Genomic DNA, 12,691 nt, shown 5'->3' on the forward strand with positions numbered 1-12,691 from the left:
TATTCAGTTCAACTGACTTGGCAAGTTGAATGAACTGAGTCACAAAGTTTGCATATGAGACGGGCGGCGCCCCGCCGGACTCCCTGCCGGGCCCGGACTAGGAGGGGTTTAGGTTTAGGAATCCACTTAATAGATAAACGCCACGAATCTATCTACCACGGGTACTCTCCTCATGATGTGACGGAATATGTGAATACCCTTCTGAACGACGAACTAAGTTTTCGCACAGAACTGCCGTCGTATGATTGAGAGCCGCGACTCTCCGTCATACAACGGCAGTTGTTTTTTTTTGCCAAATTGTCTTCGGATGTTGTTGGAGCCTTACATGAATCCTACCAAATGATGCCAGTCAGTCACTTCAATGATCACATGTCGTAAACATCGGATCATAATGGAGGCAGGCACCGGGCAGGCAGGCAGGCAGGGAATTAGGCATCGAGTCCCGAGGGACGCAGTCTGGGTAGGGAGGGGGCGACAACAATCATTGAATTCACCTCAGGGGCGACGTAGGTGATTCGGTCTTTCAGGAAACACATTGAAACAAGTGAGTATATTCAGTGCAGCATTCAAGTCCCTGGATTTGATCGGCTTTCCTTTACAGCTGTCACGATAACAGTTAGATGAAAAGGTGAATTACAGGAGTATACAAAACTTGACATTACCTCGATGATCTGCAAAATTTCAATCCTCGTACTTCACTTTTCCTTGTTTTCAACCTACAGGTCTCGTCTGGTTCTTTCCCTGTATTTTCAATCCGTCGAAGCACATCGAGCTCAGAACCACAATCGTTACAGCACTTGGTAGTACGGTATTCGTCAACATCTACGACTCTGTAGTGATTCTCGAATCTTCTTCTTATCCACCTGACCGGTACAGGCCTTTCTCCTCGACGTCCTATAGACGGGAACCTTGCATTTCCGTATGCGATAACAGGTTCTATTTCTCCCTTTCCTTTCATTGTACGGATAAACCTGTCGACTGACTTTCGTTTCGAAATGTAGATGTCGAATTTCATCCTGGCGTATTTTCGCTTTGAATAATGCGAAGTTAACTCCTCCCAATGACTTGTAACTGCAAGAAGATAGTCTTCGAATCTTGATAGACTGCCGCCAGACTTACTCGAGAACCCCTTGAGATAGTGCAATGTCGATTGAATATCTTGATCCCACGTCTTTCTTTTCTTTTTATTGCGATTCAGATGTGACTCGTGATAATATTGTTTTCTCGAAAACTGAAATCTTTTTCTGATTATTTGTTGATCATCTCTGAATTGTTCGACGGCCGATATAATGACGCTCCTCCCAGGGTCGATCGCAATTACCCTTGGGCAATTTTTACATTCTTCGATCTCTCTTTGGTATTCTGAATTTTCATGTAATACTTTGTATGATATTGATATCTTCTTCGCCGATTTCCGTTCAGCCCTTTTTCTATCGGCAAGCCATTTGGTAGTGCGCAATGAAGGTTCCTGTTCGAGTCCATCGATTGTTTTGACAATCAGCGTGAATCGAAAACAAACCGATACACCGTCTGTCGTGATACTTGTAATCTCCTCTCTCTGATCTCTGAACAGATTCGAACAGTCGAAAATCCTTCTGAAATTCCTAGAGTTCTCCAAAGTTTGATCTATTCTCATGAACGATTTTTTATCTTCTCCCGGTTTCAAACTGTTCGCTTCTTTCAAAATGTAATACATCACATCATTATCGATTGTTAGATGTTTTCTGCCGAATTTCGACATTGGTGCTGCCTTGAATGTTTTTTTCGAGAGACCACGATCTTCGAAGAACTTCAACATGAACATGTGTGTCTCGATTATCTCAAACAGATTTTTCTGCAACCTATGATCAAATTTGTCATATTTGAAACTAAAAAGATCTTCGTCCCCCGATAATCCAATTAGTTGTTTCATATGGTCGATGAAGGTTCCTATCTGCTGTGAATTATTCCTGTTAAACACTTCTGTCTTCAACTCGTAATCTTTCCTTTGAAACAATACATTCTTCACGTCTTCGATTTCTTGCTGATGGTTAATATGTAACTCTCCTTTGCAGAATTCGGCAATGAACTTTTCCAATCGGTTTGTAAAATTTGCTTTCAGGTCTTGGTAGAAATTCGTTCCATATTGATTTGCAGCGAATACAATAGCTTGCGAGTCTCCTCGAATTCTACATAAATCAACGAAAAGATGTCTTTTCTCTGACCAGAAACGTTGTAGAGTTGGATACTTGTTATCTGTACGGCTATGTTGTTCCATTCCAAGTGTAAAAACATTCCAGAAAAATGTCGATTTGGCTCTCTTGATTTCATCTACTACATATCGTAAATTCCCTGTATCCCTGCCCCATATCAGAAAACAGTTGAATATCATACTGCCTCTTGATGTGACGTGACTGATATGTAATACCCATCTGTCGATCACGTCTAAAATCGATCTGTTCTCTACCTTGAGTCTCGAGTATAACCCACATTTGACGACTCTCGTGAATGGTTTTGAATAACTTATTTCTTGACCGTTGTCTGAATCATCTGTAATTCGTTTTCTCTTCCTCGGCATGTTATAGTATGTTAGTCTGGCGAAACCATGTTAGATAGCAGGTAGTCGCTACATTTTTTTCATTACCATCGTTTCAGTGTATTGTCGGACCGCAAACTCTGTAATGGCGGGAAGACGAAACGAGAGCCACAAACTTTCCGTCGGAGGCGGGAAGAATTTTTTTTTTCTTTTTTAAGACCCTCATACAGCCCCATTGGATGGGTGATTGAAACCTATCAACGACCCCTGTCATGCTGGTCCAGGACTCCTTCGGGAGTCCTTTTGTCGATTAAAGGATAAGTTTCTCCGGCCCGGGACAAGTTCCCGCCACTTTTCCAGGGTACGGGTGGGACTTTTTCATAGGGAAGGGGGGGTGAGGCTATTCAATTGTGAGGGTGGGCAATCTCCAATGACGAAGGGGTGGGGTACTTTGCAGTCAGATTGTAGGGTGCTCTTCCGGGCCTTCCAAAAGGCGGGAAAAAGTTTGCCGCGCTCCAATGTCCTGCCGCTTACCTATGCCGTTCCTTGACCAAACTTCCTTCCCATGGAAGAGTATCTTCAACTTATCTCTGATTATATCTGCGACTTTGTTCTGCTCCTTCGATCTCTTGTGGTTGTTTCTCCCTCGTAATGTCCTTAAGCTTCCTCTTGGTGCAAATTCTTGCAAATTTCCGAACTTTCTTCGTTGTGTTTCATCAACCTGATTCTGTATTGACAGATAGATTAATTGCGCCGGAATCAAACTTGAATTATTCGTCAACCAATTTCAGTTTCTCGTGCTTGAAAAGTCCAACAAAGTTGGTCACATTGTGAAATATTTGCAATGAGCAAATCTGCATCAAGATCTGTTCATTCCAAAGAAGCAGCGCTTCAACCTGATTTTCTGGATCGCCAGCTGGGAAACAGTGAACTAATAAAGAGATTAAAGGTTCTTGTGATTCACAAAGTGTTAGAAATAGAGTGTTTAATGTTTCTTCAAGGTTGCCACTGAAGTATTGGAAGCGTACGGAGATGAAGATGAAATCGTTGAGCAGGCTAAAAGAGGTTGTATCTCGTTTGTCTCCTTGTTGCCATCTGATGAAATCTGCAGAAATTGGGCAGCTCTCATCTTCCCTTGGCGAGGATTGGCTTGTAGAACATAAGAATAAGGACGTGCGGCTGTTGGTTGCTTGTGCATTGGCTGATGTGCTTCGAATCTACGCACCTGACCCTCCATATGAGGAGCAAATTTGTGCCGACATCATGAAGCTTTTTATCAAAATTTTGAGAGATTTTGAGAACCCAGACATGAATACACAGCATCCCTCGTACAGGTAATCAATGTTTTGATCGAAGAACTCCCCTTGGTTGACTCAATTGCATTCTAGTATCCATTTCTACCTTTTGGAACGACTGAGCACGATCTCAATATTCAGTATAATTCCCGAGCTCATTGGATTCCGTGATGAGTTGATGTTAGAGCTCACAAAAGCAGCATACACTTTAGTTGGAAACATGCCCAACCATAGTTCAGCATCCAAAGTGACAGAGCACCTTACAAGTATCCTATGCAGTGTCATTGAAGAAACCGAGTATCATGAAATTCAGCTGCTGGATCTTGTTGTGGGAGCGCTCTGTCAACATGAGAAAAAAGAAAATCCCAATGGTTATAGTATGATGAAGACGGTCATCGCCTCCTGTGAAAACCACTTTCAATACTTTTTGGAGCGACAGCTTCACCAGGTAATTGTATACATATTCTGACTATGGAGAGATGATTGTTTCCCCTCTAGATCAAAGCAGGATTTCAAACTGAAAGTGAACTGGCTAATGGTGAACGGCTGGCAGAGGCTGTTTACGAATTGAGCACTGTTGCTCCTCGCGTTCTGACTCAGGTACAGCATTTCAGTGTTATATTCTCTGACTCAAACTCGAAGGTTCTGCCTGCATACACTGAAGACCTGACCATGGAAGATCCAAGTCTTAGAATCAAGGCGGTAAAATTGCTTGGAGCTATTTTTTCAGTCGGGACCTTCCAATTGGATTTTTCACAAGTGTTCACCGAATTCAAGAGGAGAACCTTTGACAAAGACCCCGACGTGCGCAAGTCGATGGCTTCAGTCATTCACCACCTCGTTTCTAAGAGACCAGAACTTTCCAAGGCATTCATGGAGGAAAGTTGGGTTGCCAATGGCGACGAAAGAGATGCACCCATGCGCCTCCTAGTCATCGATTCCGACGAAGGAGTTCGCTGTGAGTCTGTGAGTGCCGTCTTCGACCTTTCTCTGAGTAATCCAGAAACTATCCCTACGGAGTTTCTGAAGTATGTTTCTGAACGAGTGATGGATAAGAAAGCAAGTGTGAGGAAGAAAGCATTGGAGGGCCTAGCCAATTTGTGGCAAAAATATTGTGCTCCATACAAATATTTTGATTTAACGAATGCTTCAGAGCAGCGCTATGCTTGGATTCCTTCTAAGATTCTTTCGATTTCAACTTTAGACCAGGAGTCACGAGTTCATGCTTTGCACTGTCTTGAAAATATTTGCTTGAATGAGGAAAACATTGGACGGCCTTCTCATGACCTGGCATTGGACTTCTTCTGCTTGTTGGACCATAAGGGAAAGGATCAAATGTTCAATCTTTTGCGATCGAAGCATCTTTTCTTGGAGAATTTTTTGAAGTTCAGTCAATTGCAAACAAAATCCTCGATGGAGATTGACGAAGATGAAAACGACAAGACCGAGGAAAGCTTGATTTCCAAGATTTCCTCCAGTTTTGCCGATCCTTCTGCAGCCAGTGAAGCCATCATGAAATTACGAGACATCAAAACTGGTAAAATTTGGGAGAACTTGGAGGTAATGGCCAAACAATCAAAAACTGCTGAGGAGTTCAAAAAGTTGCATGACGATGTGATGAAAAAACTGGGACCCAGAAATCCAGTTTCAGGTTTTATGAAGACTTTGTTGTCAAAGTTAATTGACAATCACTTTGGAATTACCTTTATCCAGAATGTCCTCAAGTGTTTGCAGCATGATGACTCCGACATGGTATTAAGAGCGAAGAAGGGCCTTCCCGTACTTGCAGTACAGGCCAAAATTTTTGCCACCATGTTTAGCAACGAAGAGGCTATTCTGGAATCTCTTTTGATGAAATCACCAACTGAGGATCCAGAAATCCTGGAATACCTACTGAAGATCACAAGTGAGACTGGCAAAGATCTACATCGTCTTCGAAAAAACAAGTCCTTTCTTTCCAAGCTTGAAAATTACTGTTCACATGATTCATGGATGGTGGCCAAATATGCGATTCGGAGTCTCCTGTCATTGAAAGAAAGCTTTTCTGCAGATGGGAAGAAGTTCGTTGACAACTGTGTCAAGGCTTTGAATTTTGGACCTGGGCTTCCGTCCACTCTCAGAGTCCTTGTCGAAGTCCTGAAGGTGCATCCAGAGCTTTCTCCTAGCATCGAGACGACTATTGAGAAGTTCGTTGTCAAGAAGCTTCTCCATGCACCTTCAAATCATTCTTCAAGCAAAAAGGATCGTAATATCCACATGCAGGCCAGGGTCCAGGGGATCAAGCTGATTTCTATTTACCTTTCCCATGGCGACTTGGAGACAGAAGTGGCTGAGACACTACTTGATCATATACAAAATATCATTCAAGAACAAGGAGAAGTGTCTACAGATCGAAGCACTGCAAAGCCAGACAGGGCCACCTTGAGGCTTGTTGCTGGATCTTGCTTAATCAAGATAGCTAAATCTATGCTGGATTTGTTTCCTCCACAAGCCTTTCTAACGTTGTCCCGGCTTTTGAATGATGAAGACTCAAAAGTGAAATCGACCATCTTGAAAAAATTGTACAAAGGTACTGCCAAACAGCAGGGGAAATTACCATTTTATTACGCGAGTATGTTTGCTATGGTGGCAAATGATACAGATTCAAATGTGGTTGATCAAGGCAAATCCTATTTACGCAACGTTGTCTTATTGATGAATCGTCTTAAGACTCATACTGGTAAGGCAAATCTGTCTATACTTCCAGAGCGAATTTTGCCATGGCTGATTTTCATGCTTGTTCTCCACGAAGAATACACAAACCCTGAAGTTGAGAGCACCACTGCCAGCATGTGCTTCAAAAAATGCCTTGAATTTTATCTTTCGGCTATTTCTCAACTGCCTGCAGACGATCAGAATACTTCAGCCATACTCCAAATTTTTGAGTATGTCCGAAAATGTTCTATTCCAATGGACTTGGCAGGAGATGTCCCTGGATCAATCCTCACTCGCAATGTCGGTTTGATCACCGAGGTTGGCCAGAGACTACTCATCAAGATAGGACTTAATCGAAAGCATGGCACCAAGGGATTCGCTGGATCTTTGCAAAGATTAGTAGATAGCAAAATCTTTCGCGAGGGTGATCAAGCTGTGCCGAATGATTCCTATGGAGTTGATTATACTCTGCAATCGCGCAAAGCAAATCCAAAGAAAAGGATATCTTCTTCAAAGGATGACACGGTCAAGGAATCGGATGATGAAACATCTGAACCATTCGATATGTCTTCACCGCAAACAAAGAGAAACAGGAAGAGCGCTGGATCTACCAAGAATCTTTCTGTAGATGATGAAGCTCCAGATCCAGAGGACGACGTGCCTGAACAGGTAGCTCGTGCTTTAAGCTATGTTGTATGACATGCCATCAGGTGAAATATGCATCTTCTAGTCGCCAAATTGCCGTCGGCGCCGTGGTGGAAGCTGAGATGAAAAATCCCCATACTGGAAAGCTTGAATGGCTGAAAGGAAAGATCATCAAAGTGAACGCCAAGAAGAAGACTTTCGACTTGCACTTTGAGGTCACAAGCTCAGATGAGCAGGGGGATTGGACGGAGACATACAAGGTGGGTTGCTGATTATGCTCTGCTCTTTGCTCTACTCCCACGATCGATCAAGGGATCTGACTTGCGCGGCAGTTTGGCGAAGAGGGCAAGGAGTGGAGGTGGCCATTGGAAACACCATCTCAACCGCGAGGAGGCCTGCAGACAAGGGATCGATTAACTCCGGCCCAGTCTCCAGACAAGAGAGTCAAAGCTTCGGAAGATAACATTGAAGAAACAGCGAAGAAGATTGCTGTTGGTGCTATGGTGGAAGCTGAGATGGAAAATCCCCATACTGGAAAGCTTGAATGGCTGAAAGGAAAGATCATCAAAGTGAACGCCAAGAAGAAGACTTTCGACTTGCACTTTGAGGTCACAAGCTCAGATGAGCAGGGGGATTGGACGGAGACATACAAGGTGGGTTGCTGATTATGCTCTGCTCTTTGCTCTACTCCCACGATCGATCAAGGGATCTGACTTGCGCGGCAGTTTGGAGAAGAGGGCAAGGAGTGGCGATGGCCTGCCAAACATTTGCATGCGCCGCCTTCGCCAGAGAAAAGCTCGCCCTCTGTACCCATGAAGAAAGCCCCTTCAAGATTGTCAGGAGCTACACCGCCAGTCAAGTCACCAGCGTCGAGTGTCAAATCTCCAGCTTCAAGTGTCAAGTCACCAGCGTCGAGTGTCAAATCTCCTGCTTCTAGCTTTAAGTCACCTGCTTCGGGTGTCAAGGCTGAACTCAAGACAACCAAGTCGTCCTCTTTGGTGAGTTCTTCTCGATCCCTCTCGCTTGTTTCTCTTGTCGGCAAGCTTGGTCACATTTTATCTGTAGTCTTCAGCTCATAGCTCGAAACAGAGCGACAAAAAAGCACGATCGGACTCCAAACCGTCAACTCCAAGAATATCTGTAATACCTGTGTTGCAATGTGGAAGTATCTCCCCTTGACCAGTGTCTTTCCAGGCGCCGTTTGATATTGACGACGACGAGGATGATGGAGATGCACTCCCCTTCTCGAAGAAGGAGACTCCTGTCAAATTGTCGCCCAATCCTGCGTCGAGTCGGTCCAAGGCCATGACTCCCGTGAAAGGAAGAGCTAGTGCTTCACATGATCTGTCCGGTACGGCTTGGGACAAGGCCATCAATCGTCTCAAGAATACGAAGGCGATGGATGACAGAGATTCTGGATCCAAACGTCTGAATGCTGATGGTGCTGTTAAGGCCAAAAGGCGGAGAATTTAACCAATGAGTGTTGGAGCTGTAGAAGTTGATCTAGTAAACAGGCTTGAGGCCACCTTTCATCCCTGCCTGACTTCACGCGAACCGCAACCTTCTATTGGCATTGCGATCTAACTGCCGGACGTACGAGGCCCATCAGTTTGTTCGCTACCCAGCGACTGGAGTAGACTACGGCCAGGTTGCGCACTTGGTTTACCACGCCATTTTGAATTCCTTGCGGTCGGTGCAAAATGAGCAAAGTGATGAGGTCGAGAACGTGGTGGAAGTAGGCGGTAGGGGTGGTCAATATATGTCAACAGCAACCAGCATTTTTATCGACAAAGGAGGGGTAGCTGGAGCAACCGGTGATTTTTGGAGGGGTAGGGGTACTATTTGAATCCAAAGATGGGCAATGAGGTGAAGAAAATCAGGAAGTGGAGGGGGAGGAAGCGAGCAGGGGTGGAGCACGTAAAGATGGTAGCAGATGAGATGAAGGAGGAAACGCTTGTACATGGATCTTGATACTCTACGTTGCGACGAATCAATGGCAACAAGCTTCGCTCACGTTCCCATTTCTTTAGGTCGTCGCGATGAAACCAGCATCCTCCTCGTCTCCTTCGTCGCTTCAGTCGGCTAGTGAGTGTTGTTTTCCCTCTTGGGATTGCAACCGTCTGACGCCTTTCTGTCTCGCCATCCTGTAGACTCGATGGCGGAGAAAGCACATGTCAGGCTGAAAGGTTCACAAGAAAGGAGCGAGCAAAAGGAAAACTCTCATCCCAACCAAGTTCAGAAAGTATCAAAGTGCGGGTTTGGATCTGGTTCTGCATTGTGGGATCATGTTGAAAGAAGTATGTCAGGAAAGTCAAGAGCTCTTCTATCCTTGCTCTTTGTGATGCTGCTCGAGACGTCGAGACCAACCTCAGGTATCGCCATCTCCATTCTTCGCCCGCATTTCATATGCTGACCACGTTCGATCTCCCGTTGCAGTGCGAGTCTGGAAGGCAATGCAAAAGACGGTGAAAATGCTAGCCAGGACTTTTTCCTCCCTGACTTGTTGTCGCGTCTTGAAGAAGAGGCTCCACGATCGCAGCTGCTGGAGATGGGTAGCGATTCTTGTTGGTGCCAGTTCTTCCTCCTGACTAACTTCAATAGCTGAGATCTTCCTGAAAGACCAGGAGCAGCAGGGAGAGGCTCCTGCGCCGTGCCAGGCGAACAAGAAGCGGGTGAGATGTGTTGATCTATCCGTGTTTGCGTTGAGAGCAACGAAGGTCCATCAGAGGAAAGAGAATCATGCTGGGGTCTCTCAAACTTCAGGTGACCTTCATGCCACCCCTTGCCATCCTCTTATGCTGGGAAGCAGAGCGAAGGTCGTCCCAGGAGAAGGAGCAGGACCTCAGTTGTCCGGCTCAGGAAGGAGGTAACGAACGAGCTTGAGCAAGGCATGTCCCGAGCCCTGGTGACGGGGCTGTGCTGAGCAGGTGCTGGAGATCAGCTGAACTCTTCGAAGAACACGTCGATTTCGACGATCCCTGACACGTCTCTGCCTGTTGACCTCTCGCACATGCGCTCACTGAGATCGTGCGGTAGAAACGCCAGCGCAGAATCCTCGATGGAAGCCAACGAGTCTTCAAGAAACTCAGCGGAGAAATCAGAGGAGGCAGCCGGAAAGCGCAAGAAGAATCCTCCTGGCCTGCAGAAGAACGCCTCGCTGCAGGTGGAGCCTTCTCTCAGCGACAGGCCTCCCTCATCTCCTCGCAGATGCTCCTCATTCGCATCGTTGCTACGGTGCTTCCGTTCGGCTATGGGCGCGTGCGGTGGGGCTGGGAGGGTGAGACAGTCAGTTGCGTTCGCCTCTTCCCTGACATGGGCCGACGTTGGCAGAAGTGGCTCAGCGCTTCAACCATGAGAAGTCAACTCACGCCAAGGTGAAGGAGGAGCGAGTGGGCAAGTCCCTGACTCCTCCCCCAGTTCTCGCAAGCCAAGAACGTGTCGGGGCAGCTCTGCCGGGAGGTCTGGCTGCGCATCCTCAGCTCTTGGCAGGTAGCTCAGCTGGAGGTGTGTTGGATGCCTTGCTCATGACTGAGAGTCTGTCAGGCTGGAGAAGCTCTTGAGCTGGAGGAATACCCGGACGTCGACCCGAAAGAATGGTGGGCAATCTGAAGATGGCGGGGTAGGGGGGAGAGCCTGACGGGGACGCAGGGACCGTTGTATCAGTGAGATCGAACAGGTGCTCAAGCCCCAGAAGTGCAAGAAATCCTCCAACAGGTTGAGCTGAGCTCAGAGCTCTCGGGCAGCTGAAGATGCTCGCAGCGACAAGGGGGTAAAGGAGCATGAAAGGGAAGAGGAGGACAAGGACATGGAGGATGCTGCAGAATCCCATAAGCTGAAGAAGCTCCGCAGTGATGAGCATGGCGATCATCAGGTTTCCTTTTCCTGGCACTTGACCGTCCTCTCAGTGTCGTCCAGGTTGAACCAGGAGCGAAGAAAGTCAAGACAAGCCACCCCCCGTCTCCTCCTGGCCTCGGCTCTCCCCAACGCTCCCATGGCGGCGATTCCAAGGTCTGTCCTCCTACTCGCTCTGATCTTCAGTGATGGGAGGGCAGGACCAAGTGGAAGAATCGTTTGCCACGGAAGGAGACACAACAATCACAACTCACGTGACTGCTTGCTCTTCTCCACCTTATCGCCACTTCCGTTCTCCTCCCCTTGCCTCTCTCCTTGCTGTTCCCCTCTTTCCCTCCCTCCATACCTTCCATCCCCTCCCCCTTTCCTCTCCCCTCCATGCCTTAACACCTCTCGTTCGTCCAGGGCGCCACGAGTCCTCGCAGCCCTGCCATCGACGTCTCTCCCATCTCGCTTGCATACGAGCGAGGGAACTTGACCAGTCAGAACCCCTACAGCCTCCTCGCCCAGCGGAATCACGCGAGGGCCGGGGAGACGCCGGAGAGCATCCCTGCTTCCTCCTCTCGGTGACTCCTTGGTTCCCTCCTCCTCTACTCGCTCATGGTTGTGCTAGGCATGCGTCTACGTCGGACAGGAGAGAGCGAAGGGAGGGAGGAGTGACGGCAGAGCTGCTTGCACTGGAGCAGGAGAAGTTTGCCTTCTACAAGAAGGTTGTTGCCCTCTGCCGGTCCTCTGCACTGAGCATGTCCAGGTGGAGGAGGAGAAGCTGGAGATCATGAGGAAGGAGGCTGAGAGCCGCATGGCGTTAGAGCGCGAAATGCAGCACAAGGTGACAGCAAGCCCTCTCTCTGCCCGTTTTCTCTCCTCCTCTTCGCTCTCCTCTCTTCGTCCTCCTTCCTCGTCCTCGTCCTCGACCTCCATCCTTGTCCTTGTCCTTGTCCTCCTTATCCTCCTTGCGCCTCCCTCATCGTCGTCCTCATACTCCGCAGGTGCTCGAGCGCTTCGGGGAGATGTTGAAGACTTTGCAGCAGAGTCTCACTCCTCGCAGTCTCTGAGCCTTCTGGCCGTTAAACTAGTTTGACTTTGTTGTGTAACCTAAATAAACACCATGAAACATGTACACCTAACTCTACAAGTGGAACTGAAGGCCCTTCTTCCTCTCCGCTTCTTCCATCACCTTTCTCACCAGCGCGAACTTGGTGCATCCCTTGGGCACCTGGACGACTCCCTTCACTATCTGCAGCTGATTGCACCGCATTGGCAACGGGCGCGAGCGATCGCCTAGCAGTCTCATCAGGTCTGATGGTTTGACAAGAGAGGGGGGGAACCTGTCCTTGCATCGGAGACCCGCTGTTGCTGCTCGTGAAGCTTTGCCTTAATGTGTGCTAGCGCTTGTAGCTGTAAGGCCAGGATCAGTGTCGATGAGCGCGGTCTGATGAAGGACCTTTGCCGGATGTTCAAGTAGCACATTTCTCCTGTTTACACGCTCATCGTTCCCAGAATCTACAGCACAGTAAGTAGTCGGACGACCATTGCTCCCCTTGTCCTCCACATAGCTCTGCATTATGCGGCGTCTCCCCACTTCTCTGCGTCACCTTCCCTTCCCCACCATCCCTTTGCTGCGAAAGCACCTTTCCTAAATCACATCTATGGTCCAAATGGCCTCTCACCTTCTTACATACCTTCTCCT

The 12,691-nt window shown here is 47.5% G+C and overlaps 1 protein-coding gene across 1 annotated transcript; it reads left to right on the forward strand.

Moving 5' to 3' along the window:
* Positions 1-3,359: 3,359 nt before the first annotated feature.
* Positions 3,360-12,056, forward strand: GUITHDRAFT_107481 (hypothetical protein; the record flags this gene model as incomplete). Its single annotated transcript, XM_005833626.1, has 32 exons — positions 3,360-3,464; positions 3,517-3,580; positions 3,627-3,849; positions 3,904-4,181; positions 4,364-4,410; positions 4,453-7,173; positions 7,215-7,409; positions 7,482-7,802; positions 7,875-8,147; positions 8,215-8,289; positions 8,344-8,590; positions 8,775-8,878; positions 9,180-9,234; positions 9,300-9,405; positions 9,456-9,521; positions 9,586-9,701; positions 9,751-9,821; positions 9,867-9,912; positions 9,959-10,015; positions 10,077-10,312; positions 10,357-10,426; positions 10,480-10,523; positions 10,567-10,638; positions 10,693-10,745; positions 10,798-10,863; positions 10,909-11,020; positions 11,065-11,157; positions 11,202-11,255; positions 11,407-11,567; positions 11,615-11,711; positions 11,753-11,830; positions 11,991-12,056. 32 exons carry the CDS (start codon positions 3,360-3,362, stop codon positions 12,054-12,056), a joined length of 6,372 nt encoding a protein of 2,123 aa, XP_005833683.1.
* Between the last annotated feature and the right edge of the window lie 635 nt (positions 12,057-12,691).

This window comes from Guillardia theta (assembly GCF_000315625.1).
Source record: "Guillardia theta CCMP2712 unplaced genomic scaffold GUITHscaffold_29, whole genome shotgun sequence".
Lineage (NCBI taxonomy): Eukaryota > Cryptophyceae > Pyrenomonadales > Geminigeraceae > Guillardia > Guillardia theta.